This window comes from Octodon degus, unplaced genomic scaffold, assembly GCF_000260255.1.
Source record: "Octodon degus isolate 3935 unplaced genomic scaffold, OctDeg1.0 scaffold00220, whole genome shotgun sequence".
Lineage (NCBI taxonomy): Eukaryota > Metazoa > Chordata > Mammalia > Rodentia > Octodontidae > Octodon > Octodon degus.
This window is the reverse complement of record NW_004524796.1, coordinates 2,742,935-2,764,592: the sequence shown is the minus strand read 5'-3', so window position 1 is coordinate 2,764,592 and position 21,658 is coordinate 2,742,935. Positions and strand designations below refer to the sequence as shown.

General features: G+C 40.6%; 1 protein-coding gene across 1 annotated transcript in view; it reads right to left on the bottom strand.

The window, feature by feature from the left end:
• Mrc1 (mannose receptor C-type 1) overlaps positions 1–7,757 on the bottom strand; it is a 107,542-nt gene extending 99,785 nt beyond the window's left edge. The window contains exon 1 of the mRNA XM_023705431.1: positions 7,516–7,757. Within this exon, the coding sequence (XP_023561199.1) occupies positions 7,516–7,576 (61 nt within the window). The 5' untranslated portion in view covers positions 7,577–7,757. The remainder of the gene's footprint in view (positions 1–7,515) is intronic.
• Between the last annotated feature and the right edge of the window lie 13,901 nt (positions 7,758–21,658).

Genomic DNA, 21,658 nt, shown 5'->3' with positions numbered 1-21,658 from the left:
CTCATATTTACTTTTTAACAAATACTTGGCAAACATCAACTGTGTGTCCAGCACTGTGCTGGTGACAAAACAAATAGAAACCAGAAAAGCAAGTTCTCTGACCACACCAAGTTCATACTCTCCTCTGGTTATTTCAAAGGCCAAAATTAAGGCAAAATATATTTAGGTATGGATTGATAAATTTCAAACCTCCAATACCATCAGAATGGATTTTCATTTTTAGATCATTATACAGCATTAAACAAGCAAGGACATTTACAAATCTACCAGCAAAGAAACGTAGGATTTAAAAGGAAAGTATTTAGGGAGGTGAGGTGATGTTCTGTTTTCTGTTACATTGTTAGTCTTTCTCCACTATCAACAAAGAAAATGCTGACATGAGAAGATAAAAGAAAATCATTGCTCGCAGAGGGAGATGCTGAGTTAGCCAAAGATAACCGAGCCTACTTCAGTGGGCGGGAGGCAACAGGGCAACCGGCTCCTCTGTGGCCTCTGCCATCTCAGGGTATGTTGGCCCCTCTGCCAAGTCCACAGCACATCTTTGGGTCTGGGCTCTGTATCTGCCCCTCACAGACCCCAGCCCCATGGCTGTACACAGAGCAGTTTAGATGGGTGAGAGAATCCACTGTCCTGGGACCAGCACATCTCCAGGGACAGATATGCCCAGGGCTTTGCCCTGCAAATGGGATGTCTCCAAGACTCTGGGTCAATCATGCTCACTGCCACCCATAGCTTCCCTGCAAATCCCAGCTCCTCTTGCCTGCAGTGGTCCCAGGCTTGGCCACACACTTCCCTTCCCATCTCACTGCCCCATTCCCACGTCATTGCCTCCTGGGGTCACCCTGCACTCAAACTGGAGCAGAGGCCGCCTTCAAGAAGAGCAGGAGCTGCAAGACACAGGCTGTCCATGAGCAAATGTAAAGCCAGGCCTAGTGGCAGATGCCTGTAACTGCAGCACCTAGCAGGCTGAGGCAGAAGGATTGCAAGTGTGAATGCCAGCCAGGGCAACTTAGCAAGATCTCATCTCAAAATAAAAAAAGATCTGGAGGTCCGGGGAGATAGTTCAGTGGCATAAGTGCCTGCCTGGCAAGCACAAGGTCCTAAGTTCAATCCCTGGTACCACAAAAATAAATTAATTAATTAACTAAAATAAAAAAGATCTGGAGATGTAGATCAGTGTGAAAGCCCTGAGTTCAATCCCCACTATTATGAAAACAATGCAACAGTAGCCACAACAATGATAATAACCAAAAACTATAATGATTTCCTCCAAAACTGAAATTAAATGAAAATTATTTATAAATACTTAGTATATGTGAAAAGGGATGCTTGAAGCAAGGAGAAGATGAAGAATTGTTAGGACAAGGCTTAGTAATGTTGATTAAAAGTAAAGAAAAATTAAGTATTATTTAGTCTCTGACTTTGATCTCTGTTTCCTTAATTTATTCATTCATTTATTAAATATTCAGAGTATCTGCCAATTTTGTCACTACATTTAGCCATTCAGAGAGGTACAAATATGAATCTGAAATGGTTTTGGGAGGTTTTGTTTTTTAAAAATACTGGGGATTGAACCTAGGCTTCTACACCTAGCTACATCTCCAGCCCTTCTTAAATCATTGTGTCTTTTAATTTTGAGATAGGGCTAAGTTAGCAAGTTGCCTGAGCAGGGCTCTGACCTGCGCTCCTCGTGCCTCAGCTTCCCAGAGTTCTAAAATGACAAGCCTTTGTCACCACACTCTGCTGTGAAGTGGATCCTGAGCTCGAGGGGAAAACAAAAATACACAAAATTCCTACGATATTCCTTCAACATCTCTAAAAATAGGAACTTCCATCTCAACACTCCTGCGCCCTGCTCTGGCTTCTCTATCGGCAGCCTGGGAACAGCAGCTCCACCCCGGCATAGGGACAGACAGGCTCATCTACAGGCTTTGCAGCAGACCTTTCTGCACTGCCATTTCTTCATCTACACGCCGTTGTCCCCATGAATCCTTCATCCTGCTAAATTGGATGGACAGCTCCACCGCTTGGTTCTCAGTGAGTCAGATTCAAGCGCTCCCTTGCTGCATGACCTTGGTCAGCTGTCAACACTCCTCTCTGCTTCCATTTTCCCATTGGTGAAGTAAAGGGGAGGTAATGGGACCTACTTCACATTTTGTTAAGAATTAAATGAGATAATTTAAAGAAAGATCTTAGAACAGTTCCTGGTGCAGAAATAACTCAATACATATTTGTTAGGATTATCATTAACTTGGGGAAATTGGTTTTGGACACATGGTTTGGAGCAGATGTGAATTAGAGCCAAGAGAGAGCTGATTCAGCAACCTGGAAAGAGAGACAGAAGGACAGAAGGACATAGGATGCAGAGACCCATGTTTCCAGCCTCAGAGGTGGCTAGCATCCAAGGGAAAGGAGTGCTTCTGGGGGTTGATAAATTTGCAATCGAATTCTGGCTCTACCATTTATGGGCTGTGTTTCCTTAAACCATTCTTGCCTTAGTTTCCTAATCTGTAAAATGATGATAGTGATGTTCTTTGATAGGCTCACTGTGAACTTCTAAATGAAGTCATGTAAAGCCCCTGAGTGTCATTTTGCCTGGAGTAAATACTGAATCAACACTGCCTTGTCTCTGTCTTGAAATAAAACATTCAAAACCTATGATCTAGAAAGAGGATCTATGTTCCTCCTTAGCACACTGTTGTTTTGATCCACATTGACATCTTTCCTGAGCACACATTCCCACTGCTAGATTATGTCCACTTCTTGGCCTGAGTCAGAAAACATGGGCAAGGGAAATGACAGCCACATCTCAGAAGAGGTAAAAGTGGCAAATCAATTCATGAAGAATGTTCAGCATTGTTGGCCATTAGAGAAATGCCAGTTAAAACAACACTGAGATTCACTCTCACCCCACCATCAAGAAGTCAATTATTAACCAATGCTGAAGAGGCTACAAGCAGATGTAGGCCTTCCACACTGTTGGTGAGAGTATAAACTAGTACAACCACATGGAAATTAATGTGGAGAGTCCTCAAGAAACTAGCACTAAAAATTCCATTTGACCCAGCTCTTCTCCTAGAGATCTTCCCAAAGGAGTTAGAGATGTCACATTACATTGATCCGTGCCTGCCTATGTTTATAGCAGCACAATTTATAATAGCTAAATCTTAGAAGAGACCTTCATGTCCATCAGCAGATGATGAATAAAGATGTAGTATTTACACACAATGGAATACTGCTCTGCCATGAAGGTAAACTTGAGTCATTTGTAGGGAAATGGATGCAGCTTGAGACCACAATGTGAAGTGAAATAAGTCAGACACACACCCTGAGCTACCACATGATTTCTGCTAGACAAGAAACCCAAATCAGAAATAAATTAAAGAGCAAAATAAAATAGGAAACAAGGAGCCAGACCTTTTGCAACAGGGAAGGGCACCATGAGGAGGAGGGAAGAGGGGGGAGTGCAAACAGAACTGGGCCACATCATGAACAGCAGCTGGCTCCCCGCGCTGCATGTCAGCACTGTGTGCCACAGACACGAAGCAACAATGCAAAGGAGGAGGAGGAGTTAGAGGAGAAGGAAGTGGAGAAGGAGAAGGAAGAGGAGGAGAAGGAGGAGGAGGAGGAGGGCAGCAGGGAATCACAGTCAAGAGTTAGATCTGGCCCTTGCTCTGGGCCTTCTGCTACCTACCCTCCTTTTAGTGTCTCAAGGTGCCCCTCTAGCAAAAGACAGAAAGTGATTCCTCCCCAAGGGCCTTGGCAAAGCTCAGGGGTCTACGTCTTTACTGCAGTGATTTGTGCTCCATATGTGTTGCTTAGACCAGAAATTACACTTAGTCACCCAAAGTGTAACCCAGCCCTCTGTGGCAACATACAGAGACAAACCCAGACTTCCAAAAATCAAGCTCCGAGAGAGCTGCAAAATGGAGGGTGAAAAGCAAAATAGAAGCCACGGGCTAGGGTTTCTCTCCCACTTAATTGGATTCTGTGAAGCACAAATAAATACATTTGAGTATTAATATTGTAAGACTTAGGGCTGGCCTGATAGCTCAGCAGATTAAAGCTGCTTAGGCAGAGCGCAGTGGCCGGGGTTCGATGCCTGGCTTGCAGTGCTGGCCCTGACCACCGGGCTTGCTGAGGCGCCAATTGAGATTGGGAAAGGTGGCGCGTGCCTGTAATCATAACACTTGGGAGGCTGAAAACAGGAGAATAACTACAAATCCAATCTGTGCAGTGAGACCGTGTAGACCCTGCATTAAATTATATATATATATATATATATGCTTGTTCATACTGAAATATAAGTTTTCGAAAGTGGTAGTGAGTTTCAATGCTGCGATGGCATAACATTATTATTATTAATTATTATTATTAAATAATTCTCTTCTTAGCATTGAGATGAGGAAAATGAAACAGGAAGAACAAGAGCATCAGAATTACACGAGGGCTTTCTTAAATTACAGCAAGAAATCCAAGAGTAGTAGGAAAAGGAAGAGCTGAGACTGGCGTCCTGGGTCTACCGCTGCCTGCTGAAGCACTGCCACGCGCCTGCACACCCGCGCTTGACTTCCCAGCTCGCTCTTGCTTCAAGGCCTCACGACTCCCTCTGGTTTCACCGCCAGCCCGTGCTCTGGGCTCCTTCTAGCCACTGCCAGAGCTGCATCCTGAGAGCTTGGAAGGCGAGGCCCTGTTCCCCGCTGCTCTGTGGCCCACGGCACGTGAAAGCCTGGCAGAGGCATCTCATCCCGACTGTGTGTTTCAAGGCTCGTATCGGTAGCTTCGCACCCGCCACGATAGGAAGACTTCATCATGGATATCAGTAAACACCACAAATTAAATCTGCTTTTTTTTTTTCCTTCTGCAATCAGCGTATTCAGTTTATCACCACACTGCTGCCCACAAACCAAATCCTCTCCTTTGCATGCTAAATGTCTCTGCTGTGGCCCCACCCCGGCATCCACCTCTACCACGCCTCTACTGCAGCTGTAATCCCCCGAGGCCTTGGTGCTGGCAGTGAGGGCTGAAGGACCGCAAGGTGAGGACCAGGGTCCCTCTGTTAACTGGCCTGGTCTCCCAGACACACTGGTGCACATCCCTTCTTGAAGTCCACCCTGCTGGATGCCTGCTTTTGCTGCCCCCAGTAGGGGTGGAAGACAAGGTTCTGGGCTGACCAGAAGGAGAGCTTCCTGGGATTTACTTGGTGGGCCAGAAGCCAGGAAAGCAGGCCTGGAGATTCACCCGTGCGTTCATCTGCTAAGGAAGAGCTGTTCTACCCACTTTACCCAGATCCCGCTCCGCATACGCCACTTGGGCTAAGCAAAGGTAAACTGAGACTCACGGCAAAACAAAAATTTTTGGAAGGGCCTCCCCCCCTTGTCCTCTTTTGTCTGTTTCTTTGCTTTTGATTCTCCCAGTAAATAGTTCTGCAGTACTGCCCTCTCTCCCTCAATAGCTATGCTCAGAAAGAGGAAGACGTTGGTCAGGGCGAAGCATTCTGATGTTTCGAGGCAAAAACTCCTAAGAATGTTGAGAAACCCTACTTTCTCAAACACCCTGAAGCCAGTACACAAAAAACAAGTGGAAGCTGTATGTGCGCTGTCCAAGATGGGCACGTGATTATTGGCACAGAATGAAACTAGTGTCAACTGAACACACTGCAAGCATACACTTTACACCAGATTTAATTCTTTTCTTTTTCTTTTTTTTTTTTTTTCTCTTTTGAGATAAGGCCTTGCTATGTGAGTGAGGCTAGCTTCCTATTCCCAACCCTGTTTCATCTTTTCCAGTACTGGGAGAAGAGTTAATTTTTAAAAGTGAATGTGAAAATATCCCAATAATTTTTATATTGATTAAAGATTGGTCATATTTTGGCCTCAACAAGCTGAATAAAATTTAGTGTAATAAATCAACTTGGCCTGCCTCATTCATGTTCTTGTAAACAGAGCTGCAGCATGCAGTTGTTCCTGCCAGACTGGACTAGGTTATAGAGTCCAGGTCTTACATTATTCATCCAGCCTCTGTCTGAAGGTGCCTCATGACGGGGAGCTTCCTACTCCTCAACAGGCTACTCTATCTAAGACAACACAACCCATAGATTTTCTCAGGTAAATTTCCACCTCTGAGGGCTGGAGAATATTTTAATTCCCTCCACAAGACAGAAACACGAGAAACAACAGAGACCAGGACAGGGTCTCTCTCACACTACAGACTTTCCAAGTCCAAGTTCCAGAAATCTTCTCTAGCATCCCCCATCAGCTGGGAAGGCTGCTTCGGAGCCCAGACTCTCTGGCCCCCAGGAATCTCTCTTCAGCATGCTTTCTTGAGAAACTTCACCTTTCAGTCCTTAACATACTACTCTTACTGGAAAACTAACTACAGTTGCAGAAGGGGGCAAAACCACTTCTTTTAACAGTTCATGCTTAGCAAGCACTTATTCTGGGTCATGCACCTAAATGGACATCCATAGCTCTTCCACTCAACACCATAACTCATGGGGCAGGAAATGTTATTCTTCCCATTTTATAGACACAGAAATTAAGGCACAAAAACAGAAGTCACTTCTCAGTGTCATATAGCTAACAAGGGGCAGACATACCGTACCAAGCAGGCAGCCATCACTCATAATTCAACCATCACTACTCTTAACGCTTATCAGTACTGAGTCTTTTCTGTTGTTGAACACTCTCTCCGGGGAGCTTCCTGGCCACTATCACAGCAGGGCTCTCAGTGGGGCCCCTGGGACAAACTCAGCTCCATATTAGTTGATGGGTGGAAATAAAGACAGAATAATAACAACAAAAATAAAAGCACCAGAGTTGGAGTCTCTTGAAATATCTCAGAAATAGAAATGGGAATGAAAATTCTCCCCAGCCCTCTTCCTGAAGCTAAAGCAGGTTGAGCCTAAGAAACAGAAAGACTCAGTAATATCTTTGAGGCTTCGAAAAGCTCTGAATCTGCGTCTAACAAGCCGTCACCCATCTTCCGACAAAGCGCAATTAAAAACTGAAAACATCTGCTTACAAGACAGTTTGACCAATTTAGAAAGCAGATAAGGATGAGCCTCCCAACCATAAAAGATATAAATGGTTCCCAGGAAAAAAACGAGTGTGCAAATCTCATTAAATCCAGGGCGCAGGAGGAATTGCTGAATGATTCTGTCCCTGGAGGGGGAGAAGAATCTTCTTCCACCTCTCAGCCAAGGCTCTCAGAAAATAACTGTTGGGAGCTAGACGGAAACAGGGTGAGCTGCAAACCACAGAGCAGGAAATCCTTGCACAAGTTGAGGAGAAAGCTGAAGACAGGACGCTCCTTCGAGCAGCACCTGTCACCTGGGAAGCGGCCATCCAGCTGGAGGCCAGGTACAGACTGGGGATGCACTTGTGTGCAGGGCTCCCAAAGGGAGCATCATCTCCTCTCACAGGTGCACACAGGACTCTTAGCATTAACCCCAAAGAGGAAGGTGCCCCAGAGCCCCCACATCATTGCAAGATCCCCACCTCACAGCTGACTTACCCAGGAGCTGCACAGCGGCAGGAATGACAGAGACAAAGCTCAGGAGCAGGGACAGCCTCATGGCCCAGGGTTTATCCTTTTCTCCCACAGATGGAAAGGAGAATGTACAAAAGAAACACGGGGGCCCTGACAGTGCCCCCAGCCTGGCTCGGGTCCTCAGGCTGAAAAGGAGGCTGGAGGAAGCTGTCCCTTTTAAAGGGCTCCTGAATTTAGGAAAACCCTCCAGTAAGGAGATATCCTGTCACATGAGGGTGGTTAGAAAAACAGGAATTCAAAGTTACAACTTTGCTTCGTAAGCTAACTTCTGAGAAAGGCAGGCACAGGGGGAAGAGGAGAAAGGCACACATGTGGGAGAGGGGAGATGACGGGGAGGGGTGACAACAGGGAAGGGTGATAACGGGGAGGAGTGACAGCAGGGAGAAGTACACAGCTGGCCCGGCCCGCAGGGAAGTGACTGGGCCAGGACCTCTCTGCTGCTGCCAACTGAGCTGCTGAGTGGAGACACACGGCCCTGTAGGAAGCAGGGAGTCAGAAATGACCATGCTGTAAAGGGACAGAAACAGCAGGCAGTGAAGGTGACAGTTTTCATGGGGGACAGTTTTCATGGGGACACTGTACTTAAGAGGGGCAACTAATCTTATTTTCCATATTCAGTGTTTGGAATTCCATCCTCCCCCTCTTTTTTAACCTGGAAAATTCTCAAAGATACAGTTTCAACAGATCTTTGCTCTTCTACTTGGAGGAAAAGTAAAACAGAAGCTAAATCTAAAATGGAATCTCAGGGAGCCCAAGAGGAGGGAGTTCTAGAAGCCTTTGTCTAACAAGCCAGAGCGAACAGAGGCAAAGGACAGGCAAGAAAGTGTGGCTGCAGGGACCCTACCATGCTGGCTGTCCTCAGTTTGACAAGGCCCTCCAGCAAGAAAAAGAAAATCTAGTCTTTAGGTCAGAAGATGTCTATTGATGCCATGACCAAAGCAAATCTTTGTTTAAATAAAAAAAGTGAACAGATCTTTCATGAAGCACAATATCAACCCCCAACATCGTTTTTATTATTTTGTTCAGAAGTAAAATATGAATTAAGAACATTTTGAAATAGATACTAATGATTAGACAGCCGACCTGTAACTTAAAGGCTGGAAATGTTTAGTAATTGAAAGAGAAACTAGTGGGAACATTGTATATTGTTTTGAAATCTGAAATGAATGTTTTATCTTCAAATGGGAAGAAAGCTCTGAAGTATCTCCATCTTTGTGATAAGGCTGCAAACTTTACTTCCTAGAAATATTGTGATACAGTTCTCCCACTGATTTTTTTAATGTTTAAGCTTATTATTTAAAGTTTAAGATTATTATGACAGGAAGAGAAAAGATGGCAAAATGTGGGACAGAAGGTTAGTGTTTCTTTTTCACTGAGCCAGTGCTTGGCTGACCAAAAAATATTTGCTTGGGAAAGAGAATAGATGAAACAAAAATGTTTCCAATATTGTTTTACTGATTTAGAATGAAAAATTTTAATGAATCATTTTTAGCTTTTAAATGTCACATTAAAAATGGCAAGTCATAGTGCCTTGAAAGTTTTGCCTAAGTTGGATTTATATGATTTCATAAGGAAATACAATTTCACTGAATCATCTCTACATCCATACTCAGATTTTTTTAACTACACAAGTATGTCATGTTGTGCTTATGTAGTAATTAAAAATCAGAATCAGGAGTAAAGCCTGTGACTTTGAAGCAATAAGAAGACAATTCTTCCACACAACATTTATCTATTTGCTCTGAATCTTATGGAAACAAAGATTTACTGGGCTAGAGGAGGTGACCAAGGTGAAAAAGAAATCCAGCTCTTGGGGAAGTATGATCTCAGATTATGGTGAAGCAGGAAGATCCAAGTAGCCATCCTTCCATCTAAATAACTTTTGCACTGGAAGAACCATCTGAAAGAATTATTTTGGAATTTTAGAGCCTAATCAAAAACTTGAAGCCTAACCAGGAAACAAGAGGAAAAAATCTACAGCACATTGCCACAAGAAATTAAATGTCTAAATAAGTGAAAGATACCCCAGGAGCTGGGGAGATGGCTCAGTGGAATAAGCACTTCTCTGGCAAGTGCAAGGGCCTGAGTTCAATCCCCGGTACCACTGGGGGGGTGTGGGGGAAGATACCCCAGATTCATAGATTGGAAGGTTCAATAGTGTTAAGATAATAAATTACTCAAAGCACTTTATAGATTTATACAATCCTTACCAAAATCCCAATCTTTTTTGCAGAAATACAAAAACCCACTCTAAAATTTATATGGAATCTCCCAGTATTCCACATAGCCAAATCAGTACTGAAAAATATAGTTGGACAATTCATACTTTCTGATTTCAAAACTTATGACAAAACTACAATACAGTAATCTAAATAGTGTAACATTAGCCTAAGGATATATAGCACAGTGGAATAAATAGAAGGCCTAGAAATAAATCCTAATGTATGTGGCCAGTTGAGTTTTGGCGAAGTACTAAGACCATTTAACCAGGAAAGCACAGTATTTTTTGGTTTTTGGTGTCTATGGTAGGGAGTTAGGTTTTCTTTTGCAGTACTAGGAATTGAATTGCAAGTCTTTTTCAAAATGGTTTATCCTAAATTTTTCATATATATATCAAGACAAGAGCTTGCTAAATCACTAAGCTGCCCACATTGGACTCAAACTTGAGAGCCTCTTGTCTCAGCCTCTCAGAGTTCTGAGATTACAGGTACGATCTATCACATCTGCTCAAGAATAGTGTTTTTAACAAATGACACTAGGGAGATTGTACAACCACATGCAAAAGAACAAAGCTGAATTCTTAGAATTTATACAAAATTTAACCCAAAATTAGTCAAAGATCTAAGATTATAAAACTCTTAGAAGGAAACACCAGGAAAACTTTCATGATATTGGGTTCAACAACTTCTTAGATGTGATGTAAAAAGCACAAGCAACAAGAAAAAAATAGATAAAATATTGTTATCAAACTTTAAAAATTATCAAAGGATGCTATAAAGGGAGTGAAAAAAACACAGAGAATAAGAAAAATATTTGTAATCATACATCTGATAAGCAACTAGTATTCATAACATAGAAAGAACTACAACTTAATTTAAAACTGAGCAGTTAACTAAAATACGTTCCTATAACAAAGATCTAAAAATGACCAATAAATATATGTGAAGTATCTTGAGCCACTAGAGACATAAAAATCAAAACTACAAGGGCTGGCTAGATAGCTCAGCAGACTAAAGGCCTGCATAGGCAGAGCTCAGTGGCCAGGGTTCTATTCCCAGTCTGTCCTGCCTGCCCAGCCCCCCAGGAACCCTGAGACAGCCATTGAGACCGGGCATGGTGGCACACACTTGTAATTTCAGTGCTTGGTAGGCTGAAAACAGGAGAAGCACTACAAGTCTGATCTATGTAATAAGACCCTTTAGGCCCTATACTAAACACAAAAATAAAAAATAAAAATAAAAACTACAATAAGATACCATTTCACACTTAAAAGTATGTATTTTATCAAAAACCAGTCAAGAGGTTGGGGAGATGGCTCAGAGGCATAACGTACCTGACATGCAGGACTGGAGTTCGATCCCTGGTCCCACATGCCATCCAGGCCCTGGAACCAGTTATAGTGTCGCACTGCTGCAATTCCTGCACTTGGGAGGTTGAGACAGGAAGATCACTGAGAGTTTCAGACCAGCCTGGGGGCTACAAGGCCAGCCCAAACTGCATAGGAGGCCCTGGCTCAAAACAAAAATAAAGATAAAAACAAAAACAAAAAGCAAACAAAAGAACCAGTCAAACATACTAAGAGTTGGTGAGGGTGTGGAGAAATGAGATGCTCCTTGCTTGGAAGGTGCCGAATATGCAATAGCGGCTCAACAAAGAGAAGGCACATAAAAGAAGTATAAAAGATAATACTCCTATTTCTCACAGATAAAACGAGTGCTTCATTCAGAAGTTTCTTCTTATTAAGCAGTCCTACCTTGTAATAGGCAAATGTGCTCAAGTGGCAGCAAGATTATTTCTACTCTGGCAAGAGAAAAACGAATGTAAAAATTATGTCAATTATGTCATAAAGATGCGTTATTGTGAATATATAATACTGCCCTTTAGTATTTAGAATATTTCTATTGATGAATTGTTAATTATAAGTTTATGAGTTATATTAAGCAATGAGTACTTTAACAGGAAAAGTGTCTCCAAAAAAAACACAGTATTAAATTTTTTATATTTATTATTTATAGAAAAGCATCAAAATTTTCAACATCAACTGGTTTGGGGGGTACAAAGTCTAAAAAAGACAACAGAAATAAACTCCTATATGAATTACAATGGAAATACCATTGAATTCTACAAAATAAAATCTTTACTTCAATTATCACATCTAAGGCAGTCTTCGCACGTAGCAGCAGCACATTCCATAACACACCAATTACACTGAGAGGATATGGATTTCTCTTTTCTGGTCTTTCAGTAGAACATTCTTCACATTTTGCTGATATTGAAGTATTGTAAGAAGGTTCTTAGTAAAGTGTGCAATATGTGCTTAATAGGTACATAAAATACAAATAAAATAAATTATTAAATTTTGAAATGTATTACACATATAGAATGAGTATCAACATTTTCATATCAGCTGTGTACCTGTTTACAACATCTAAACTATAACATCAGATATAAATTCCTATAGGAAATACAATGAACATGCCAATAAAACTCTATAACAAAAGTACTATTTACTTCAATTGTCACACCCAAGGCAGTCCTCACACATAACAACTGCATGTCTTGGTACACATTCTGCTCACACTGACAGCATATACAATTAGCTTTTGCTTTCTATGTGGCAGGTCATTATCAGTATCTCTCTGGTCTTCCTTTTGGTCAGGAACTACAATGCATAACACGTAGAAAAGTGTTTTTAGCAGAAAAATAAGATATCCATAACATAACATATCAAATATGTAACTAGTGTTTAGAATAGACATTAACATTTTTACATCAACTGTATATTTGCTTGAAAAACCTAAAAGATAACAATAGAAATAAAAAGGTACATGAACTACAATGTAAATACAAAAAAGGTCTACCATAGAAATGATCTTCGCTCCAACTGCCACATGCAAAGCAGTCTTCACACATGACCACTGCATGCTCCATGCACAAGTGTCACACTGACATCACACACATTTGGTTTGCCTGTCCTTTCCTGTAGGGCGCAGTTGACATCTTTTTGGCTTTTCCACACCCAACTTTTCACCCATCAGCTCACCAATGTGCTTCACAATCTTTTTGCAGTTTCATGGGTAGAAACACTTTATTTCTCCTCTGCTGTAAAGATCTCTTACGAGTCCAGTCCCAATACTCTAAGAACATTTCTCTGTGGTATTTTGCACTTTTTATTTTCTTTGTAAACTATGAAACTATTTATACCACACATGCTTAGGATCAAGTAAAACACATCCACTGGCCAACACTTTATTCCCAGAGATGTCATAGCTGCTACATAACTCATCAACAACATCCTCTCTACCTTTGATTTTGTCACGGAAAGTTTCTATCTGAAGCTTCCATTGCCCAATCAATTCTTCCATCATAGTGCAACGTTGACATCAGCAGTTTATTTTTCTTTTCCATGTGCAAATCCAATGTAAATCTTTCTGAAACCCAAAGATCATACTATACAATTCTCTGTCTTAAAATTGCAACATTTTATTTGGAATGTCTGCTTTGTTCCTACATACGGGTCCTACACTGGTGAACTTGTCTCTGGTAGCAAATGTAACATCAGTAGGAAACTGGAAGCCAATTGTCAAATGTTACATTCTGATTCGTTTGGGTGATGGAAGCAGTAAGTCCATTCACAACATCATTTGCTGTATTACTACATGAACAAGGACCTGATGGCTGAGTGCCAGGATAAATTTCTAAACTGAAAACATAGTAAGTTTTCACATCTACAAGGTCATAAATTTTTATGAAATATTTTGAAGGTTTTGGGGAGGTATACTAGCTGAAGCTACAGCAACCATGAAATGCTGAGAGGTGTTTGTCAGTAGTCATGCACTCAGATGGTGTGTACATTCCTTGACAATTACCCACAGATCTCTCTGACAGTGAACAGATAGTAGCCAAATTATCAGTTCATTTTCTTTCTTGGGAAGTGGTTTTGCCATCAAACCTCAGACAACCTTGAAGGAAACCAATTATCCCCAGGGTCACTTATTCTCTAAACCTCAATGCCACACCCATAACTTTTTCGTAAGTCTTTTACATTCCTGCTAAGATCATGAGAAAAGCCTACTAAGTATAGCAGATAAATAAACGTCATCAATCCAGCTAGTGAGATGTCACAGTAGGATATTTTTATTTTTATTTATTTATGTATTTATTTATTTGAGTGTGTGTGTGTGTGTGTGGCCAGCTCAGCCTGCCCTGGGGGTGAGGCTGGCGTGGTATGTGGTGCCAGGGGATTGAACATCGGTCTCTGCACTTTGCCTAAGCTTGCCTAAGTAGGCGCTTTAGACCACGGAGCTATCTCACCAGCCCCCAGATAGTTTTTAGCATGGCTATTAGCGCACTTAGAATGTTTTACTTGTATTTCTGCATTTGTGTATTTGTACAGCATCTTGTAGCATTTCATCTGTTACAAACAATTTCCAACATTGGATAGCAATTCTGGCATTCTATTCAATAGGTTTCCACCCCTGCCAAGCCCCTCACTATGTTATTGGGCCTGGTTCTATCATCAAATCGTTCCATTGGACTGCTTGATCATTTTGTACCACTTTAACTTGTCAAATATGGGCTTACATTGCTGTTTCCTTCATTATCTAAACCAAGGAGGTCTACAATCCCCTGTGTCTGTATCTGTTGAAGCTTGCTCCACTTCAGGGCCACAGGGCCTTTGGCTCACAAGGCCAACAGCAAACTCATTGTCATCTCCATCATCCATGTATGAGTGACCTAATGACTCACTTTCACAACTTCCTCCAAAACTTGGGAATTCGATTTTTCATGTGCCATTGTGCTAAAGTGAGTTACTTCTACCAGAAAAATCAGAAGAAACCCTTTTCAAGAAAATAAATCCTGGAGCCAGAGGTATGCTCGGTAGCACAGCACCTGCATGACAAGCACAAGGTCCTCAGTTCAAATCCTGGTACCAAACAAACAAACCCTAAATGCACTAGCAATGAGCATTTTATGAGTAAACCTTACCTGTTGGTGCTGTGGATCGCCACCTGTGTGCACCTTGCTGTTCATCTTCCAAGTGGCTGAATGGGATTTTTCTTTCCCCATGCACAGCTACTGTGAGTCATACCCACATTCCATTATGGTAAAGTACATGTTTACATAGCAGAAGAACGGTGTGGGTGCATTCCCCCTCCCCATGATGCTCCACTACACATTTGTAAAACCTGCTAGGCAGAGCATAAATGTGGGTAAAAATCCCAGTTTGACACTTCGACACATGTGCACGCACCTTCCTCATATCACATGGGTAAACACAGAGATTACTCTTGGCACCCTTCAAGCACAGCTACTGAAAGGCACAGCCAGCTACTATTAGGCTAAAATACAAATTTACAGTAGGAATTACTGGATGAGTCATTGTAACCTGGTATTATGCCCATCATGTAGATGAGCACAAATGTTAAAATTGATGACATAGAACAGTATTTTTTATGCTCTTATTTCACATACTTTTTGATCCTTACCAAAATATAGCAAAACACCAGTAATAGAAAATAATTACAGCCTCATGAGCAAATCCCTCTGTATTGGTTTAACTACCTAAAATTTGGCTTTAATCATAATCGGTTTCAAATAGCATATTTAGATATATTATAATCCATGATATTCATATGCAGACTAGTTGGGAGGCTGTCAATTTTACAGTTCTTTAACCAATGCTTTGTTTTTTAAATTTTTTAATCTTTTATTTATTTGATATAGGGTCTTGCTACCCAGCTTGGACTCATAGTGATCATCCTGTCCCAGCCTCCCCAGCGCTGGGATTTCAGGTGTGCGCCACCAGGCCCGGTTTCAGGGGCCTACATGGCACCCCTGGAGCTCTGGGGCCAGTACAGAAGACCAGTGCTTTATTTTTTGTGCAATAACACACAACTACACAATGTAACTCTTTAACTTCACATCATGATTTCATTAGAAAAGTATGGGACTCACTTATTTAATATTTGGAAAAAAAATTGAGAACACGATAAAGATGCATTTATAATTTGAAGTGACCTGCTCATTAGAGTTAGAGACCAAGACCCAAAAGTTCTGGGCTTATTTTTTTTTTTCTTTTTAAATAAAAGATTAAAAAATTTAAAAAACAAAGCATTGGTTAAATAAACTACACCAAATATGTAATGTTATCTGTAATTTTTAGCAATTTGGAATGTAAATTTGAATTTATTCCCACTATAATTCAAAAATAATAATTACTATTCTAGGATATCTGTTCTCTAAAGCATCTAAACTAAATTTTTAAAAAGAAAAATTCTGGAGAGAGAGAAGATAATCCTGAACAATTCAATAATATTCTAATGTCAATATAAGGCAAATTATGAGTTTAAATAAATATATTATGTTGTATAAAAATAAAATTTGTGCATGTATAGTATAAAAGCCAACTTTCACAGCCAGTGCTACTATGGTAAATATATTGTTATAATATATTTGAATTGTTATATTCAAATATATTGAATTGTTATATTCATGTATAATTAATTAGGATATATTTAAGACTTTTTTTTCCTTTGAGGTAGAGGTCTCAGCAAGTTAGTGAATTGCCCAGGCTGGGCTTGAAATTGGAATCCTCCTACCTCAAAGCTATGCTTACTTAGTGCTGGGATTTCAGGCACGTACCACCACTCCTGGCTAAGACTAAACTACTTTTTAAAATTATTTTGCCCATTCCATTAAAACTTTTTAAATGGATTATCTATTGATAAAAACAGCACCTAGTCTATACCAGGTAATCAAATTTGTTAAATCTATTAAAATGCTTAAGAATGGTAATAGGCATAACAAGCTCTTATAAATAACTGATTGTTTACCCATCTTTACAGTTATAAGATTGTTAGACACAGATGCTCTGGTTTCATTTCCCAGACATGCGAAAAATTTTGGACTCCTAAGCTGAAAGCATTCTTCCAAAGGCTCTGAAAATCACACACAGCAGTGTTGATGCACACATGTTTGAGCACTGTTCCAAATTCATGGGGCCGTACCGTTCTTCTATAAGGGTTTGACAAACTCTTGTTTTGGGTTTGTTTGGTTGGTTGCTTCTGGCTCTTTGAGAGAAGGTGTCATGGTTTGGGGTTTTTTGTTTTTGTTTTTTGCAAGGGGAACAATACAATAAGGACATATTCTATAATACTTTATAATGAATCATGCAAAGAATTATATACAAGTGCAAGAAACCTATCCACACACTAAACACTAAAGAACCCAGATGAGGGCCTAGAGCTCATAACAATGCCTCCCACCAGTCAAACTGGAGGCCTAGAGCCCACAACAAAGCCTCATGCAGGCCTGCTTCATGGATCTGTGCTGAAAAGGCCCAAAGGTCAGTGGTGGAAGCTAGAAAGTCTATGCCAGCGGGATGAAGGATCTGCGCTAACAGGCTGAGGGATCTGAACTAGAGCCAGGAAGCAACACACATGGTAAGAACCAGAGCTCCCCCAAAAGTACAGCCATCTTCAGCAACAGTGAAGTCCTGAGCTCCTCCAGTGATGAGGAAAGCCAAGTTCTCATCTAGAAAGCCAATGAGACAAGCTTCTCCAGGAGGCTGAACAGTGTGCATCTTTCCCTCCAGAGCCAGGAAGCCATGCTCAAGATGAGGACCAGAGCTCCTCCAAAGTTCATTGGGAAAGCCAGCATGACAAGGACCTCCAGCAGAACAGCCCAGGAGGACTAGCAACTTCCAACAACTCCAACAGCTTCTCAGAACAGGATCCCTAACAGTGTCCTCGAAGCTTCTCCTGATCTGCCTTTATGCTGCTGGCAGCAATCCTTAGGTGGGCCTCCCACAGCCAGCACCATGCTAGTTTAATTCAGCTGGGTGTAGTAAGCTGACCACCAGTTAGAAATCCACTACAGAGGGTCTCACTATGCAGTGTAGACTGCCCTTGAACTCATTATATAGCCTAGGCTGGTCTTGAACTCAGGGTGGCCCTGCTGCCTTGGCCTCTCAGGTGCTGGGATTATAGGATTGTGCTACCACTCCAGGCTTCAAACACTCTTCTAATGCAGAGGGATTTGGGTCTCCATTTTCCTGTATGTCTGGTATACATGACTATTTCTCTAGTTTCTCACCTCTTGATTTTGTTGGCTCTATGTTTAGATCAAATTATAAAAAAGCCTAAAAAGTGGATAGGCAAACAGCCAGGAATCTGAACATTAAGCTAACGTTTTACTTTTTTTTATTTTTGATTAACAGAAATAGCCACTGTGTGAAATAAGATGCCTCCAGATGTAGACACTATATGCACTTTGCCTTTTATTATTTACTCTCTCCTCTTTGGACTGTGTGCCTATTCTTAAGTACGATGACTTCTAAGTGGTATATTGTTCTTCTGTGGAGGTTAATTCAATATGCATTTTAATGCCTATGATGAGCAAAAACTATTGAAATTGTTCACTAAATCAAGCTTTGCTCCTAGACCATCTACACCAAATACTCTCTTGTCAGCCATATAACCCAATGCTCAGAACAGCATAGGTATCAACAAATTACTTCATTTATCTCTCCTTTCCTAACCCTTACTGTTATCATCCTTCCATGAAACAAGGCCATTAGATGAAAAAGAAGACTGAGGCTAGATATAATTTCAACACTGGGGAGGCTGAAGCAGGAGGATCAACAAGAATTCAAGGCCAGCCTAAGCTACTTAGTAAACTCAGGCCTCGCCTAAAGTAAATAGTGAGACTTGTCACAAAAATATTTTTCAGAAAAGATTGTAACATTTACATATTGTAATCTTCAACATCAACTTTTAGAAAGAAGAGCCACTTTTTTAAAAAGTCTATTAAAGTATTTTTATTTAAAAATTTAGACCGAACAAGATAGTATGATCACAGAAAAATGGGGTTGGAATTCAGAACCCTGTACTTGCAAGGTAGGCAGGTGGTTATGCTGCTGAGCTGTATCCCTGGCCACAGAAAAATGTTTAAGTATATCCTTGAACAACTCACCTTAGAATGAACTTAACATTTAACAAAGACATCTTATGGGTTGGGCTCCAAATTTTACTTGGTATAAAATATCATAGACCTAACATAGAGTCAGCTATGTTTTACAGAGTTACTTTTACAGAGCAGAAAACTAAATATTTTATTAGGACAAAAAATCTACATAGAACTTAATACCAACAACCTTTAGAAGCTATAAGAATTACAATATAATTTTAATAACATACCTTTCAATTACAGTGTAGTAGTTTGGGGTTTTGCAAGGTGACCAATACAATGCAAGACATATTGTATAAGGAATCAGCCAAAGAAGTACATACAAAGAGTGCAGAAATCTGTCCACACTCTAAAGACCAAAGAATCCAGCTGAAGACCTACAGCCCACAGCAATGCCTCTCACGAATCCAACTGGAGACCTAGAGCCCATAACATGCAGGCCTGCTTCATGGGTCTGTGCTGGAAAGGCCCAAAGGTGAAGATAGAAGGTCTGCACCAGTGGAATGTAGGATCTATGCTAGCAGGCTGAGGGATCTGAACTGGAGCTAGGAAGCAACACTCAATGTAAGAACCAGAGCTCCACCAGAAAGAACCACAGCCATCCTCAGCAAGAATGGGGTCCCAAGCTCCTCCAGTGATGTAGACAGCTGAATTCCCATCAGGAAAGTCAATGTGACAAGCTTTTCCATGAGGCTGAGCAGTGCGCCATCTTCCCCTCCAGAGTCAGGAAGCGATGCTCAAGATAAGGATCAGAGTTCCCCCAAATGAACCACAGCCACTTCACCAACAATGCAGGTTCCAAGCTCCTCCTCTGACAAGAATAGCCAAGCTCACCAGGAAAATCAGCATAGCAAGGTCCTCCAGAAGAAAAGCCCAAGAGAACCAGCAGCTTCCAACAGTTCGCACAGCTTCTCCAAACAGCTTTCCTAATGACCTCTCAACAGCTTCTCCATTTCTGCCTCTTCTGCTGCTGGCACCAATCTTCAGGTGGGCCTTCCACACCCAGCACCATGATAGTTCAATTCATCTGGGTATCACAAGTTAACAACCCACTACACACAGTAAAGAATTAATGTTGCTCAGCTAACTTGCCATAATGTCTACTAAATAGCATTGGCTTGAACTGTATAAGCAAGTGTACACTCGAATTAAATTAGATATTCAATGCCTTTCCAACTAAACATAATTTTCATTATTTATATAGTGTTGCCACCCCCAAAACACAAGGCACATTCACATTCAAATATCAGGCACAAAACGCATTGTAAACTCAAATATTCTTGAATTTCTCAGAGCACTATTTATACATTCCAATGTAAAATAGATATATATTTATTGAGATATTTTCATACATAGAAACATTAAAAATTAATCTTATTTACATTATTCTTTTAATTAAAAGATCACCAAGAAGGAATTTGAAATTATTTACATTATTTTTTCATTTTTTAGCATACTTATTATAAGTACCAATACAATAAATGTATAAAGGTAAAGCACAGTGAAACAAGACAAGGCCTTCCCTTCCCTCAGTTAATGAGCTAATAGATTAATGAGAAACTCAAGAAAGTAAACACAATGTGAAAGCCTTTAAAAAGTGCTACAATTTTTTGGTTCAATGGCTTATACCTTTGAGAACACTAGGGCAGAAGGATCACAAGTTCAAGGCCAGTTTAACAAGGTCCTGTCAAAAGTAAAAAGAGCTGAGGATATAGCTTAGTGCTCCATGGGATCAATTTCAAGTACCATAAAAACAAAACAAAGAACAAAAATAGACTGCATTGTTTTTCACAAATGTAAGGTTTAAGGTATGATTCCCAGAAGGTAAGCAGGGATACAGAAAAGAATAAAACAAGAGAATTGAAGCCATGTATTAAGGTATGCATTTCTTGGGGATGGTACCGTTAAAATACTTGGGGTTTTTTTTAGAGGGGTTGTTTATTTGTTTTGTTTTGTTTTGTTTTGTATTTTAGTACAGGGTCTACAGGGTCTCACTATGCAGATTAGACTCATAGTGATCGCCTGTGTTCAGCCTCCCAAGAGCTGGATTACAGGCACGCACCACACCCTGTCTCAATCGCCATCTCAGTGCGCTCCAGGTACTAAGCAGGCGCTTTAATCTGCTGAGCTATTTAGTCAGCCCCCATTAAAATATTTGTGATCCATGACTATTGTTTGAGTAATTCAGACACTTCTGCATCACAGAGTCCAACCTAGTAAAGGCAAATTCCATGATTATGTATTTAATGATTTTAAGGTATCGATATCCACAATACAGTAGCAGATAAGGCACCTTTGTTAATACATATGTAAGTTAAAGTCAGAATTTTAAATAGGGCCTCTATTTGACTTTATCTCTACAAATTCCATAAATAAAAGATTCTTATACTTTGAAACCCACGTTTTCATTTCATGGCTTCCTATTGTAGAACTTTACCAGGTATCCATGCACCGCAATCTCACTATGCTGAACGACGTTCCTATCATTGCGGCAGCACTACCGAGACAGCGCAGCCTCACACTGAGTCACATATCTGTTAACGTAATCACTTTTTGAAATCACTCGCTGAAATAAGTCAGTTGCTACAGCACAATAAAGAACATAGCTCCTGGGCTCAGGTACAACTCAGCGGTAGGGCGCTGGTGTGGCTGTGTGAGATCCCTGGCACTGAGAAAGAAAGCAAAAACAAGCAAATGACAACAGCAAACTCAAATGCAAATTTAAAAAACTCAAAAAAAAAAAGTGTATATATAATTTTATGCTTGAAAAACATCCTTAAAAAACTGGAGAGCCTGAAATCACAATTTTTAGATTTAAAAAAATAAGAATAATCTATAACTAAATCTTTCTTGATTTAACTTACAGAGAAAACATGCTCTTGTTTTTGTTTTTGTTTTTGTTTTTTTTGGAAAGGCT